Below are 17,242 nucleotides of genomic sequence, written 5' to 3'. Positions count from 1 at the left end.
TGTACTTCGCTTCTTTAACGAGGTGAGAACACATTGAGACAATGTGTGGACACTGTATATGCCATGGTAGATCCGGTTTGGAGTTAACAAGAAGTGAAGCGAACGCACAAATCAATGCGCGGATGAAAGGGTGAATAATCACAGCAATTAGCCCATTGGGGAGACGAATTAACGAATCATTTATTTGGTTAACACATGAACAGAAAAATTCACTCTGGAACGATGAATGAAACAACGTATCAATGAGCCAAGCGAATGAATGGACATATTACCGAAGGAAATCATGAATGAACGGATCAAAGAATGAACGAGCAAACGGACGAGTGCATACATGAGAGATGGTACAGATAGACGACCGAGCAGCGAGTGAACAGAAAAATTCACGAACAAACGACCGAGCTGATGAACGAACTGGCGGATGATCGTGGTGATGATCGTGGTGATGGTGATGATGGTGATGATGGTGGTGATGGTGATGATGGTGATGATCGTGGTGATGGTGATGAGCGCGCAAGCGGCCACGCGGTGGCGTGCGCCCGTGCGCACGGGGGCCGAGGGGCGGCTCTGCTCCCCCTCCCCCCTCTCAGCCGCCCTCTCAGCCTCCCTCTCCTCCTCCTCCCCCCGCACAACAACAACACCACCACCACGAAGCGCACAGGCAGCCAGCGTCTCCCGGGCTCCCCGCACCTCATCCCCTCCGTGTCGCCCGGCGGCGGAGCCATGCATCCTCCGCTCTCACGCAGCGCGCACACGAGACGCTAAAGAGAACTCCGCTCTGGTCGACACCCACCACCAACCACCAACAACCCCCACAACCACCATCAACCTCCACAACCACCATCAACCTCCAGCACCGCTGCTTGAGAAGTCTCCTCCATCGTCATCGTCCGCACCGATCCCCTCTGCTCAGTGGCGCGGTCGTTTGCGTTGTTGGCCGCGCCTCTTCGCGCTGCTCGGTCGCAAACCGGCATCGTCGGCTGCTGATTTGTGGGAAGAAGAAGAAGCAGCAGCAGGACGAGGAGGAGAAGAAGGAGAGCGCTAAAGCAGCAGGGGGACACAAAAGAATCGGGAGGGGAGGGAAAGTGAAAATTGTCGCCGCTCTTGGAGCTGCTGCAGTTGGCGTGGGGATTGTCGCGATTTGCGCGCTCGGGGTCCGAGTGTTTGGTTAATCCGGAAGCGTAAACTTTTTTATTTGTGCAAAGAACTAAAGATTATTGTTCATTTGTAGTCACTTCGGCTTACCTCCTGCTCCTCAACACCAGCACCACCATCATCGTTAGGCGCTCTGGAGTCGAGGAGAGGTTTGTCAACCGAAAGGAATCTACTGATCATCCTCATTCATCTCCATCATCCTCCTCTGCCTGCCCACGTGGGGACACTTCGCTTGTGATCTCTCCGCCTGCTACATCCTTCCCATAAGTCGCCATCGTCGTCATCCTCATCACCGTAATCATCAGCAGCAGTATCAGCAGCAGTATCAGCATCAGCAGGACCTCTTCGTCTCTCTCGCCCGTGGGCCGTCACGATGGAGACGGTCATTGAGAAAGAGTGCGGAGCGCTGGGAGGGCTCTTCCAAGCCGTCATGAACGACATGAAGGTAATGTCCACACCGCAGGTCCACACCACCACCACTTGGTCCACATCACCACCACTTGGTCCACACTACCACCAGTGGTCCACACCACTAAGTCGACACCACCACCGGTCCACACCACCACCGGTCTACAGGTCCACAAGGCGCGTGTCGTCGGTGTCCGCTGAAAGTCTCACAAGCGGCATTGCTATAGTACTCGCAGACGGTAGAGCGGTGGCGCAGTGGTTAGCGCACTGCGCTGTGAACCCAGTTCTCTCCGAGTTCGAATCCTGGCCACGGCTCTCTTCTTTGGGAATTGATATCAGAACCGCATCTGGGCTCACCGCCCTTCCGCCTCGCCAACCCGCTTTGACCTGCGTGGTGAAGTATGGTGAAGAGGTACTCATCCAGCAGTGCATTGACAAAGCGCTGCACAACATTGTCCACTCGAAGATAAACACATTCAGTACCTAACCTCCGATTATCAGGGGTGGCTACGTACGGTGCGAAAGAAGTTCAACATACGGTATATGGCTTGTTTACTGTTAATATTTGTTTATGGGCTTTGTGAACCTGCGTCAAAATATACAGAAGACCGCATTTTGTCGGCCTTAGTGTCACAACCCACGGGCAATGAATGACGGTGGCTGTCGTATGTGTTTGTAAGTGTTTAGTCGGAGAATTGAAGCGATGTAGAACTTTGGTGTCGCCCCAAACCGAGTGAAACCAGTTCAACCCCTGGCTGTGTGGGACTGGGCACAGTGGGTTAGCTTTCGGGTTTATTGAGTTCTAAGATTGACTATAATTGTTTCAGATGTCAGCCTTCTAGCCCTGATATAAATTAGCTTTGCTGTCATTGTGTTCCGATGCACGAAGCCACATTTACATAAACATGGCTTTAAAGGCTTTTCTTCCTTTATTCCTGGGGCTGCTTCTCTAACGTTGCCAGTCTTGGTGCACTCGTAATGCGATTTTCTCAGATTATAATTTACATATCACCCAGGACCGTCTGCCTACTTGTCATTATTATATGGGTTATACAATATTGTATTAGTTTAAGACAATCGGGATAAACGATGCCGTAGAGGAGGGGACTAACATTTGACACAAATATTCAGAGACCGCAATTGAGGCAACCCTTGTGTTAGGCTATCGATGTTGTGATACAATGTCGGTGGTACGGAATAGTGTGTGTACACGTGCAGCAGCAGCAGCATCATGACAATCATGAGCCCTGCTCTATCCACTGCCGGATGAAAGCCTCCCCAAGCGGTCGCCACACGATGCCACAATGAGCGTCGCTGGTGGCCCAGAGAGCCCCACTCCAGTGGGGCTCTCACTCACTCGGAGGTGTTCCCCACTTTTGGCTGCAACTGGAAATGTCCACGTGTTCATGGCAAGGCCACTTCGTTGAGCTAGTAAATGTGGCCAGATCGCTTCTGGAAAAGAAGCTAAAATCTCGGTGGGCTTTACCTGGTAAAATAAACATTGATATATATATAGTTTTGTTTACTATACTTTGCGCTCCTGTCGTATTTTGGTATTGTTGTTATAACTTTCTGACTGGACATCAGGAAAAAATTGCTTTATAGCTCATCGGATTCCTCCAGTTTAAATAAAGATTCTGATTCTGGTTTGCTTTGTTGCGAGAGCACACGGAGAGCGCGTGGAGGAGGTGAATGCGCGGTGATGGATGAGTACGTGACTGCGATTATGCGGGATGGAGGTTACCGGGTCACGGGGTCAAGTGGTTGACTTTAACAGAGGGCAAGGAAATCGCACAAGATGGAGGAAAAATGGGTGCCGTGTGTAAGCTGTTGGAGTGGGGAGTGGAGTTTTTGCTGGCAATTTAACTTTTCGCCACACAGTAAGTCGGCATGGCCCTCTTTATAAATCAACTGCTGGATGAAAGCCTCTCCACATATTTTTGTCATGGGGGTTGTTTGACCATACTTCACCACACTGGGTCAGTTCATATTAGTGACGGGTGGGTGGGAGTCCAGAACCTCCTTAAAGACATCATTTGCCACTGATGTCATCAGCCAATGCTGAGAGTTGAACCTCGGTCACTTGATTCATAGCGCGGTGCGGTAACCACCACAGCACGTCGCACCTTCAGGTATACGAGGGAGTTGCCTGCCAACAGCCAAGCCATGCCGTCATGGGTCTTGGCTGCTGGGTGGAACTGCATTGCATATTGCTCGTTGTACAGGACACGTACACCCCTTGCGTCAATCTGCTGCTGGATGAGGGCCTCCCCACGTGGTGCGTGCCGGCTGTGAAGGTTGTTGGAACATCCTTCACCCCGTGGCGATCAGTGTGGCTTGGTGAATGTTGGGGAGAGTGCAGTACAGCAGCAATTCATTGTTTTGCTGCACAATCCTCTGGTGCACACACCACCACCTATTACACCCGTCTCTGTGCATGGTGGTTGCCCATTCGTGCACTGTCCGGGCTCAACGCCGACTTGGCTTTCGAGGCGTGATCAGACCGGCAAATCCCGGGGTGAGTTGGACAGAGGCAGCCGTGAAACAAGAAACATAACCGCACTTTTTAGAAAAGGGGCATGTGTAGAAATACTCTATTTAAAGTAGCATATACAATGCTAACGACCCATAGCGACCTTTGCGTGATCTATATTGGTATTTTAGCATCACATACAGGAGTTAGACATTGTTGACTGATAATGGAGTGGGTGTATTCTTTGTAAATGTTTTAACATGGGACGTGAAGCAATTTAGAACTTTACCTAGTCTTGCCCTCTGAGTAAAAAAATCAACCAGCAGGCTGGAACATTTAGTGGGGCCCAAATGAAAAACAAATGTAGATTTCAGATGCATCAAACATTGAAAGCTCTTGCATAATTGACTCATCCACTCATGATCATCTATGCACACTAAGACACATTGCTGTGTTGGGGTATGGTTATACGTGTGTATGTGTGATATCTGTATTAGGCGTGGAACAATATTTCATAACCAGTCATTGCTCAGGTTGCTTGGTTCGTAATGCAATGTGCCTACCACTACCCCTCCACACCTCTGATTAGCATGGTTGGCTATGTACTGTGTGAAAGAAGTTCAATATACAAACACTGAATAGCCCCAGTCACGGTGGGTGATGCGGGTGGGGCACTGATGATGCATATGCGTTCTGACATTGGGTGCGTATGCATCTCATTTCACAAGCCCGACGTGCGTGCGAGGCATCGATTGCAGGGTTAAACAATGCCAGGATGCGTCACCACTGAGCTTTCCCCCCCCTGTTCTCAATCTTTACATTGAATAAGAGGGCGAGGAAGGGCTCAACTTGTGTCATTTGAGACCGGCAGGAAACAAAATACATATTCATTGACATTTTTAATTTATGTTCAAAAGTTGTTTATTTTTGTTGTTCTGATTTACATTTAATTTAAGCAATGTGTTCAAGTGTAATCTCCTCATCCAGATTACTCTTGCAGGTAATTAGGTGGCTTATCTGCCGTGGCTGGTGTGCCTCTCTCCATAAGCATTAACAACAAAGGGTGCCCTGTACTACTGGCACAATTATAAGGGGCTCAAACTGAAGAGGAATATATGCGGTGAATGATTTAATGAAACGAAAATTAGAATAACTTGACTCGGAAGTGTTTGAAATAGTCTGGCTGGTATTATCCAGTTATATATTTACACATGTTTTCAACCAATCATACTTTTTCACAAATGTATTGGCAATCAGAAATTTAACCAGAATGCACCTGGGCTCATCGGATCTCAGAAGCTAAGCGTGTTGAACCTGGTTAGTATCTGGATGGGAGACTTCTGTGCAGACGTTTTAGTGTCACCTCGTATGCATGGTGGCTTTTTCTCCAGGTGCTTCAGTTTCGTCCCACGTTTTTTTTTACAGTCTTGAGTCTCGTTCAGGATTTTTCTGGGTAAATAAAGAACATTATTATTATTACAACAATATTACAATTACATTTTGGACCATTTTTCCAGTGGATTGTTACTAATATTGTGGTGCTTCCTGCTGGCAAGTGGCAATTATTTTGAATCCGGGTGGCAAGTAGGCAAGTAGCCATGGTGACCCATGATCGAGCAGACAAGGTGGCTGATTGAGAATTTTTTTTTGATTGGCACAGGATATTGATTCTTCCCCTGCCTAAAATTGGGGCACCTACCCCCACTGCCAAATACTTTCCATGTACAAATAGGCAGCCTGTAGAACCCCAGGGTTGGACGAAGCCACCAGTCCGTCGGGGCATTTGCTCAACAAGTCTTTCCTGAAGTTGAACCTCTCGCAGTCTCTGTCCAACTTAAATCTCAATGCTAATCAGCAGGAAGACCATTTAACTTGCCGTACATGTGTGGTGGTACGTGAAATGCCTGGTGGCCTGATAGTACAGTACAACCCCGTGCACATCTGCAGGCAGACACAGGGGGGCAATTCTAATTGTGTGATTGGGAAATACATTACAATAACAGTGTCATTGTACAATTGTAATTTCTGCTAACAATGCTGCAATATAAATAATTATCATTGACTCCAGGTCTGACCCCAAATCTTATAACGGAGAAGAGACCTGTCATCCAAATGAGCTTCTCTCTAAAATATATATGCAAAGAGGTGTCTTAAATCAGCAAATCGTAACAGGAGTTGCAGCATGTTTTGCATGTCAAGAAAACGTCACAATTCTTGTGTGTATGCTGCACATAGTCATTTTGGAATTGGTTCCCTTTTTATCGAGTTGTAATGATATGCAGTCAGCAGTGTCTTTGAGAGGCTGTGCTGGGCCCTCTGCTGTGTGAGCTGTCCTGTCTGTTGAAGGCTGTGCTCTGTGCTAAGGGTGGCACGTCTGTCTGCTCACAGGTCAGTTACCCGATCTGGGAGGACTTCATCAGCAGAGCTTCAAAGCTGCATTCACAGCTCAGGTCAGTTCCATGTATTCACATTTCATTACAAACGATTGATTACGACCCCACTTGGCAACATTTTATTAGCAAATGCAAATGAAGTGCGCACCAGTTTAGTAACATGAGCTTGCACCAATACAACATTGCAGTGTCCTCACTGACTTGGAGAAATGATTGCACCTTTTTATAAATGTACTGATCTCTCCGTGCTTGATGTCGACACTTTGAGATTCCAGCGATGGCTCTTGATGATCATCGAAGTGGAGTTTAATGGCCAGAGTTACACACCATCAAATTCACAGGCTGTGGATGCATCCTCGGGTAATGTGTGAGCACTCAGAGCAACTGACTGGAGAGAGGCGAGCGAACGGCGCGAGACATCGCAGTGGTGCGCCGGCGGCAGCCAGATACACACGCACACACACGCACACGCACGCACACACACGCACTCCCGCGTGTGTGCACGGGGCTCTGTCACCATGCGGTTTTTTTGGGCACTTAGAATTCAGCAGACGTTGCTCTCGAGTCCCTGCCAGAATGCTGCCTCACTGAGTACAAAGTCAGATGAATGGTTAAAGGTTGTGGCCAGTGAGAGGACCGTGGTTGGTGCTGACAGTGCATGACTGCGGGACTAACCTCGGGGAGCTGAGCGTTGCTATCGTTGCTGTGCCTGATTCGGGCTGACCAGCGATCGAACTCCCGAGCTGTCTGAACCTCTGCACGCGACGGTGGTTGCATTCATTATGCGCAGATTCTCCCAGAGGCACCGATGTGCGAAATTTTTGCCTTTGCTCTCGAGTAAAGCGTTGGCCGGCTGCGGAACGCAATTACAAATCCGTTAGTCCAGACATTTGTGACAAAGCCTAATTGGTACCAGACGATGATCTGATTACTGGCTACAGTTATGATGCATGCTTACAATATAATGAGGCCAAGCAACTTGGTTAGTTTTTGATTTCGCCCCAACCTGAAGTGGAAATGATGCAGATTATAACGCCCATGCGTATTACTTCTGCTTGCTGTATATATATGCAGCAGGCATATGTGTTATATAAATCACTGCATATGTGTTATATGTGTTAAATAAATCACCAAATCCATTATTAACACAGCCTCATATCCGAAAAAATGTCTGGTGGTAGGCTGGAATTTCTGTGCTCAGGCAGTATTAATGACGAATGTGGTGATTGATTTGGTGCGTGCACCACTCGCCATGAGCAACACAGTCACTTAATTTGCAGATGTATGTTTATATACCTGTGATCCACGTGTTGCAGTTTGCTACGTTTCATGATCATTCTTTTACTGCATTGCGTTTGTAATGGTGTAAGTGTTTTGACCCCAAGCCTCCCTTGGGAACCGGACGCTTTTTCGCAAAGGGCTCCTATGTGGTTATAATTATTTATAAAGGTCATATTCCTTTGCAAAGTTGCGCTTATTGCACATTTAGTTTGCACTTCTAGGTAACAATTAAACTCGCGTAGGGGGAGGGTGTGTCTTCACAGCCAAATCGGCCTATTTTTTTTATTGCAAACACACCACTTGGTAGAAATATTCTTAATTTCTCTCGTCGTTACGCAAGGTACGAGTGTGCCGGTTTGAACTGCTTATGCACAATATAATCCGCAGTTCATTTTTCACACGTTCGTTTTTACTCGGGACTTATCCTTGCACGGAATCCGCGTGCCTTTCTTGTCGATTTGTGCCACGACTTGGCGTCATTGGCATCAACGTGCATGCCCGCCGCCGCTGTGTGGTCGTTGGCTTGTTTGCAGCAGCCTGAGGTCAAATGAAAGTCATAAGTTAAAGCACCACTAAATAAGACCAGACGCAGGTTTCTAAGCACGACAATGGGCATTGTGACCGAGAACACCGAGTGCGTGCATATACAGTACGGGTTAAATAAGACGCGGTGAAACATTAAAAGCAATGTCCTCTGACAGAGAAAAAAATCAACACAAATAAACCTTTTTGATCAGTCGACTTTCAAAAATGAACGCTGTATTTTTTTGCAGTTGCCATTTGTGCAATCAAATGGACTTGGAGCTATTTTGATTTAGACTTAGATTTATTTTATAACATGCCATTCTGTATTTTTTTCATTTAAAAAGCAGTTAATGTGACATGCTTCATGGATATTAACTGTAGGTTTGCCTTTTGTCCAATAAAAATAATTTTCATTTTTTCAAACTGCTAGGGTTGCACATTTTATGACTTGCATATATAAAATGCATTATAAAGTACAGAATAGTCTTTGCAAGGGTACACGCACATGAGAATATTCATTTATATATCATTAAATTTGTGTCAAGCTCCTGTATAATAACAGATGCAAACACAGTGTACGCCAGTACAGGCTAATTACCGATTCACTTGCGGTCTTACGGCTTGTGTATCCAAATTCTTTAAGTTGTTTGTTTCAATAGACACCCAGAAGCACGAAATCAGACTTGACACGCACCATGCGTCGGCCCACCACCCGTCGTTGTCTGCGCGCATTACCTTTCCACCAGGTCGTAGCGCGTACATTGGGGTGTTGGCAGCAGAGCAAATCCAGAAAAGCAAACACACCATTCAGCAAAGGCCGTGTTTTCATGACAACGCCATTCTAATGGACGGTTCTGCGATCCTCGTCCCAAATCCCATGAGCTCTCTTCGCCGTTTAAGCATTGTGATGGGGATTACGGTACGCGCCGGTGTGTGCGCGCCTGGCTTTTCCGACGATTGGCCGCTCAGACAGGACGACGCGCGTGGCATTTGGACGATTATTTAATTTTTTATACTTTGGGCTTTTGCAGGACAACGCTGACGGCAGCGGGAGCCTTCCTGGAGGCTTTTCAGAAGGTGGCGGACATGGCTACAAACACGAGAGGTGGGTCCCCGGGGGCCGCCGAGCGACCCCTTTCGCGCCCCCCTCACTTCCGCCCTGTGGTGCACGTGCACGCCACCCAGCCCTTTGTCAGTGTAATATCTATAATAATGAGTGTTTGGATTTCGCATTATTTTTTTAATAGCACCAGGCTATCATGAAAATGCTGCGTATCATGGATGGGTGTAGTTTGCCAGAAGCGGGTGGTGTTGCCATGCAATTTTACCAGACTAAGTAATTTTTGGGATACGTTTTCAAATTTGACATATTTGGACCACGACGCCTGCACACGCTTTTTCAAATAACGTCACAGGATCTTTAACATCCACTGCGAAGCGGACGGGGATTATTTAGTGGTTAACGCACCTGCAGTATTAAACAGGGTAGCTGCTGGGCTCGAATCGCAAACCTTAGCAACAAGCGACAAGCTAAACTAAACTCTAAACTATATTTATTTCATCAGGTAAGGCCCACTGAGCTATATAGCTATTTTTCAGAACGTGACCTGGCCACAAATGATAGCTCAACGAAGTGGCTTATCACGTGGAAATGTATAGCAGCCAAATACTCTAAACGCATGTTGTTTCTAAATGGGGAGGGAAAAACCGGAGGACCCGGAGAAAAATCCATGCGACCACGGGGAGAGAGACATTGCAAACGCCAAATATACAGCAGGCAATTGGGGTCGGGATCGAACTCATGACCTCCTGTATACCAAGCAAGGTCGTTAACATCTCCCCACCATGGCACCCCTGACCACTGCTGGATGAGAGTCTCCACGTGCCGTGTGGGTCGTGAGGTTTAATTGATCATACTCCCAACACCGCGTCGTATCCACACGTTGTTGATCCTTCGCGCACGCAGTTGTGCAGCCTCTACTGAAGTTCCCAATTCAAGCCTTGAGAGTAGCAGCGTCTTTGGGAGAGTGTTGACAGCGTAGGGCACCGGTTTGTGAAACAGAAATAATTCTGGTTTTCGAAAGAAAAAAAGTCATCCTTTGTACTCGAAGTGTTGGGGAATTAAAGCTGTTTTGACTTGCAGATGACAAACATCAGAGTTGTGGTTAATGGGCTGGTCTTTAATCACCAGACCACATGCTCGCCGAGGAATGCAGACTGCCCATCTTGTCTACGTCGATCACAGTCTGAAAATTCAAGATCGCCTCTCGCAGCCTCGACGCACAACTTGGATGATACTCATAGCACATTCAGCTTGTAATGGGCACTGTATTTGCTCAATGTCGAAGATAGAGGACTGGGACAATGACACAATCCACACTGCCATGGACATTTATATTTAGTCTTTATCGACAAATACTCTTAGAGTATAAATAAATATTGTTTTAATTCACAGAACACGTGGCTGTATTTGCGTAGGAAGAGCTGGTGTCACTTCATGCTTCAGATAAACTTTGCCAAAGCAGCTGATCCAGTTGTCATGAAACGCTGTATAAATACAGGTTTGACCAAGCACTAAAGCAATTATCTACTTCAGTGTGAATGAAACTGTTTCCATCTGGTGATGCCCCAAGTTTGAGTGTTTGCTTTCATAACCGGCAAGCGGATACATTTTAGCAGTCAAACATGGGGAAGGAGATTCGACGTTAAGTTTATTTTTTGAAACAAACATTAAGACATTTTGTTTTCCCCTCTTATTACAATACCAAGCGACAGACATGAGTTTGGTTCCTTTTTCACTGAGTGGGATTTTTTTTGCCTGGAGGCCTCGGCAATGCTGGACCTTGTGTGTGCACGTGTGTGTGTGCACGTGTGTGTGTGTGTGTGCACGTGTGTGTGTGCACGTGTGTGTGTGTGTGTGCACGTGTGTGTGTGCACATGTGGGGAGTGTTAGTGTAGCGCTACGAACCTGGCCACCCGAGTTTGATTCCTGCTCACGACTAACACGAGTGACGATTATCTGAATGGCAGCCCTAGCCTCTCCTCAAATGAGTACCTGGTGTGGTGTGGAAATCACCACTGGGGAGACAAAGGCGGCCGGGCGTGGTGTTGGCCACCCACCCCTCGTGTGCCGTGCCGGCCTTCACAGGTGCTCGCTAATAGCACTTGCCCCAAAAGTCTATCAAGGCTATATGGGGGATCTTTGTCTCGTGTGCACGTGTACCACGAGCCGAGTGGGGGCATTGTGGTGGCTCTGGAGGAAGTTGCCTTCGGCACGCCCTTTCCTCTGTACATTTGGTGGTGGTGGTGGTGGGCGGCCGCCACCGCCCTTCCGCTCACAATTGCCTTGGCGTGAAAATGCTCACGACAGGACATGCCCTGGGTGGCTCGTGCTTTGTGCCGCCCGGTTCTCCCAGCGCTTTGTGCCGCTTCTCAATGAGCCACCACACGGGGACACAGCCACACTCTGGAAGTTGATGCGGTGTGAGTCCCCGGTGCGAGTCTCACGGCGTGAGTCCCCGGTGTGAGTCCCCCGGTGAGAGACCTGTATGCGAACGCTTTGCCGGTGGTTATTCGTTAGGTTACTGGTAGGATCTGGCGAAGTTTGCCCCCTACTTAGTCAATGATAAGAGGAGTTCTCCTGTACTTCTATAAAATCTACACAACTACTGACTACTGTCTCAGCCCATGAGTTTGTGCACTGCTGTGTATTTAAAGATTCCCTCATCAGGATTTGTGCATAATCAGCAATGAATTCACCTTGTTGAATGGAGAAAAACTCCAATAAAAAAATATGATTTGTCCAAAACTGTAGTGGGTGCCTCTTGAATAATAAAATTTAATAATTTGCATCCTCTTGTCAATGCATTGTCTGATGAAGGTCGCCACACGCCTTCAAGGCCATGGGGGTTATTTTACCATACTTCACCATGCTGCTCAGCGTGGATTGGTGAAGGGATGTCTTCTCTTAGGCATGTCTGAAACTTCTTGGGTGTCCGGACACCCACGACACCCACCAGTGGCTGTGCCCTGGGTGGAACAGTTCATTCCAAACAGGAGAGAGGCACCAGCTTTAAAAAAGAAAACAAAAAAATGTTTACTCCCGATTGTTTCCATGCCATCGGAGAATGAACGGTGTCGGGTTTGAGATATGTCTTATCAAAAGTCCCATCGTCTTTACACATCTTGCAAGAGGGCAAAAAACGGGAGTTTTACATTTTTTGCGGTTTTTGTATCCGACTCCGCCATCAACCTCCGACTGAAATCCGGATGACCAGCATCTCCGCTGTCCATGTGGGCTCCGTTTCATTGTTCCTGCTTTTACCCTGTGACAAATTCCATACTTCCCTTAAAGAAAACAGAACTCCAGCATGCCAACTCCCGAGATAAATCTGTGAAGGGCTGCGCACAGCTGTGTCTGGAAATTTAGAATGGGGCGTGGGTTGGTAGCGGCTCCAAAAGCGTTTCAGCGCTTGTGAAAATCATTGTAAAATATCTTGCCGGGATTCACTACCCACCTCCAATGCCATGTTGTAAGTTCATAAAAAAAAGTAGTAATTAATTAATTTCCAAGTTATACAATTTGCATGTCACAGAAGTGCAAAACGTGGAATTTAATAATATTTACAAAACACTGTACCCAGAAAGGCCTCGCTGCATCCTTAGACCTCTTTTTCAGGATATTCCTGCAGTGGGATGTTTGATCAAATCCATGAATGAGTGTTTGGTATAGGCTTAGAAGGGGGGTAACGCTCATAGCTCCACACAGATGGATTCAAGCATCCAATGCTGTACTGCCATCATTTTCGTCACGTTGAAGCCCAATCTTAATGTCTTTCAAGGAAGCCTGTGAATTCCCAGGAAGTGTTCAGGTTCAACCACGTGGAACTTTTTATATCTGACAGGATCAGATGCGTTCATGGTGATTTAGTTGCAATTTCTGTCTGTAATTTTAGAATTAACAAATACAATAGAATATTTATAGAACTGAAATGGGTTTTCCTCCCCTTGCATCGCAGCTTGTGAGGAAGCAGAACCGTTTGCTTACATTGATTTTTTTTCAGCAAATGTTTGCTGACCGCTGTTATATCTCTGAGCGTGCGCTGTGTACTACTGTGTGTGACCTTTTATTGACACAGATCTGATGCCAGCAAACTAGAGGTCCAATGTGTGTGCACACAGACTGCTTTGGTCGACCTGACCTTCACGTACGCAGGGATATGGTCTGAGAGGTTGTTCAACCGTGCATGTGGTGGCTCAGAGGTCCGAGCGCTGAACTGGCACCACTGAGTTCCTGAGCTCAAATCCAGGTCGGCAGGTTGCCTGTGAATAAACCGAATATTCAAGCGAAATTAGTTGATGGTCTCAACCCGATCATGAAAGACTAACACAGTGGGTGTAATTGGGTACACCACAGTTTTTTGATTGGTGCATGTGGTCGGCGATGGCGTAGGTACTCTCATCTCTCCTGAGACGTCTGTTCAGCGTGGAAGAATAGGCCAAGTGCCCTCTCGAGGGGTTTTTGTAGAGCTCCCTGCAGTAGACGCCAACGGTGATATGAGCAAGAAATTGCAGAGCTGCACCTTTACCTCCTTTGTTAATCCTACACGGCTTCACTTTCGTGCGTTGCCGACGGTACATCCCCGTTCGAGCCTGGTGTACGGCGCTCTGCACGGGCTCTCACTTTTTGCGAAGCGTTTGCGCTCGGTCGGAGTGTGAAAAGCTAAGAGCGCCGCTGCGGATCGCACGAGAATCCACGAGGGACAGCACCGCTGGGGGTCAGGCCAGCGGAGCGCCATCGTCCCAGAGATGAGGGCAGCTGTTGTGATTCGGCGTACCGAGTCGCCTGCATCCCTTTGTTGTGGGGCAGATTCTCAGTCTCAAGGTCGGTAACAACAACAACAAAGAACCGGCACGCCTTGTGCATCTGGGCTTTAAAAAAAAAAGGGAGGCTGAGATCCTAGGATCACTCGTGACTCCGGATGGCCAAGTGATATTTTATTTAGGCAATGCTAAAATAATCATCATCGTCTTAATCAGCCATGGTCAATTCGCTCCTGGATGAACGCCTTTCCAAGCCACCACCATCTCTCGTGATGCCAAAATGACCAACATGTATACTGTTTAACACGTAGGCTTTCGCGACCAATATCATCCATAACAGAGGTTTTTTGGGTTAGATCGCGTCAATATATAAATGTGTCATTAAAACCCACCACCACCCGACACAGCCAACTAGTAAGGGTTGTCACGTAAACAGAACGTGCCAATTCGTCACTAGTACAACACACCGGTGTGTTGGAGAGCAAAGCCACAACATTTACAAGATCAAAGGACTCGCATAATGCGCATGCAGAATGTACGTTGACTCATGAATCCCCCCCCCCCACTTTGCGCAAGAGCGCAGAAGCGTGGTCACCACGTCTACGCCTCTATAAGGAACGAAACAGGTGGACTTCTCCACAAATCTGGCTGTCGCCTGATGAAGCTAGTTGTTATTACTGGCGAAACGTCGTACTCGGATTGTAAATGTTGTGGCTTGGCTCTCCATCACACCGTTTAGTGCTGTACGTGACAACCCTTACTAGTTGGCTGTGTCGGGTGGTGGCAGGTTTAACGACACATTTATATATTTACGTGATCTAACCCAAAAAAACTCTTATGATATTTATACTGATGGTAAAACGTGAAACGAGAAAGATAAGGGTCTGTTTCATGAAAAAAAACTGAAACCTAAATACATTAAAGCCTATTTGTCAATGGACCTTCTGGACCAGTGATCTGTAGCCGCTTTTAACAATACAAACGCTTAGAATAGTTTAAATTTCAGAGGCTCATCAGCAGGGCTTGACCCATTAAAATGTTGGTATTTATATTTATTTATTTATTACTCTTTACCGAAAGAACCAAAGAGTATGGATTCCTGCAGTCACGAAAGCTTCAAATCAAGATATATATTGTTAGCTCCAGTCCAGAAGGGTGATTCACAGTGGTTTTATTTTAAAATATATATATTTAGTTTCTTGCCAATGTCTCTTTCCTTGAAGGTAAGTCTCTGAAGAAATATGTGGTCATCGATGACAGAGTTACACAAACTGCTGCTGTTAAATGAAAATTGTACGAAACAATAGCGGTAACAATACATTTGAATAATAATTAAAGAAAGGCGTCCTACATATGAAACTGTGAACGTATATTTTCGATTACGATGAGAAAAACCCCCACCCACTCCTCTATCCCCCCCACAGGAGGTTTCTCCACAAATCAAATTCCTCACGCCCGCAGTAGGCAGCGCTGGAGGTGCCGTGTGCCTGAGAACACATTAGCGACGTGAGACTGCCTCTCGGAGGCGCATTTTAAACTCTCACAAGTGCCACCACTGCGGCAATGGGTACGCTGGCTTTCTTCCAGCTCCTGCTGCCGGCTGCACACACCCACACATCCACAAACCCATCCACACACCCACACATCCACACACTCACCCATCCACACACCCACCCATCCACACACTCACCCATCCACACACCCACACATCCACACACTCACCCATCCTCACACCCACACATCCACACACCCATCCACACACCCACACATCCACACACTCACCCATCCACACACCCACCCATCCACACACTCACCCATCCACACACCCACACATCCACACACTCACCCATCCACACATCCACACACTCACCCATCCACACACTCACCCATCCTCACATCCACACACCCACCCATTCACACACACACACTCACACACCCACACACTCACCCATCCACCGTTCCATCGCTGCACCCTCGAACCCCCCACTCTCTCCCCTCTCCCAGTTTAGAGCCTGCATAGGTTTGTGTGAGACTGTGTATGTGTGTCTGTGTATGCTGAGTGCAGTGGCATAGTGGTTAGTGCACTGTGCCATGAACCCATGTGACCTGGGTTTAATTCCTGGCCATGGTTATATCCGATTAGCACGGTTGGCAACGTGCGGTGGGAAAGAAGTTCAACATACATCATCGACAGTAGCGAACTCTAGTTAACGCCGTCCTGGCCCTCCATCCTGAAGTGAGTAGCTGTTGCATGTGTGACTCTATCAGCATTGGGGAAGACAAAGACGACAGGGTTGTGTGCTCACCCCACCCCGTGTATGGTACCATTCTGGCCTCAACAGGCGCTCACTCACTGGCAAGTGCTGGCCCCATCAGCCTGTGCGGCCATGCGGTGCGCCTTTGTCTCCGAGTGTGTGTTTGTGGTTTCCTGGTTCAAACAATGCATTCGCTTCTCGCTCAACTCGAGCACAGTTTTCAGTGTGTCCGCTGCAAGCGCCATCGCCTCTTCTACTTCTTCTTCACACTCGCACCCACTGCTTTACACCTCAACGCCGCGTCCGCGCCCCTGAGTGCGAGCGAGCGAGCAGCTGTAACCCCCCCCCCACACAGCTCCCACTCCAGGTAGCTTCTACCTCCAGGCCAGAATAATCGGCCATTTCCCCCACAAACACTCAACTCTTATCTCCATGTGCATGCTGGCAGTTGTCTGGAGTGTAGAAACAAGAAGGCGAAGAGGGGAGGGCCGGTGGGCTGGTGTGGGAGAGCGGCTTTTGAATGCGCACTGGTGGCCCGCATTGTACAACTTTTGTTGGGTTTGGGGGATGGATCGGAGAGAGGCTGGGGAGGAAGAGGCTGGGGGGGGGGCCTTAGAATGTGGGAGGTTGCTCGCTTAGTTGGAGTTCGTGCACGTGTGTGTACGTATCTATGAGTGTGTGTGTGTGCCAGTGCATGTCGGTTTGAAAGCTTTCGTGTTTGCTGGCGTGTTTGCCTGTGTCAAAGGGAGGGCAGCATCGTTTAACCTCTGCTATGGATACGGGATGCGTTGGCAGTGGTACGGTCGCACCGTCAATGCCAAAACCGCGTTTTTAGAAATATCGCGTCATTAGCTGCTTTGCGTCGGCTCTGAAGAAGAGAGCTCTGAAGAAGAGAGCTCTGAGGAAGAGAGCCGTCGCGAAGCCACCGAGGC

General features: G+C 47.8%; 1 protein-coding gene across 1 annotated transcript in view; it reads left to right on the top strand.

The window, feature by feature from the left end:
• Window positions 1-613: 613 nt before the first annotated feature.
• The window catches only part of LOC144727826 (protein MTSS 1-like), an 85,501-nt gene continuing 68,872 nt past the window's right edge, over window positions 614-17,242 (top strand). The window contains 3 exon segments of the mRNA XM_078606968.1: window positions 614-1,597; window positions 6,422-6,483; window positions 9,264-9,337. Of these exon segments, the coding sequence (XP_078463094.1) occupies window positions 1,526-1,597; window positions 6,422-6,483; window positions 9,264-9,337 (208 nt within the window). The 5' untranslated portion in view covers window positions 614-1,525.

This window comes from Lampetra planeri, chromosome 26 (assembly GCF_965212315.1).
Source record: "Lampetra planeri chromosome 26, kcLamPlan1.2.h2, whole genome shotgun sequence".
Taxonomy (NCBI): Eukaryota; Metazoa; Chordata; class Hyperoartia; order Petromyzontiformes; family Petromyzontidae; genus Lampetra; species Lampetra planeri.
The sequence above is the reverse complement of the archived record's forward strand: the minus strand, read 5'-3'. Positions and strand labels throughout refer to the sequence as shown.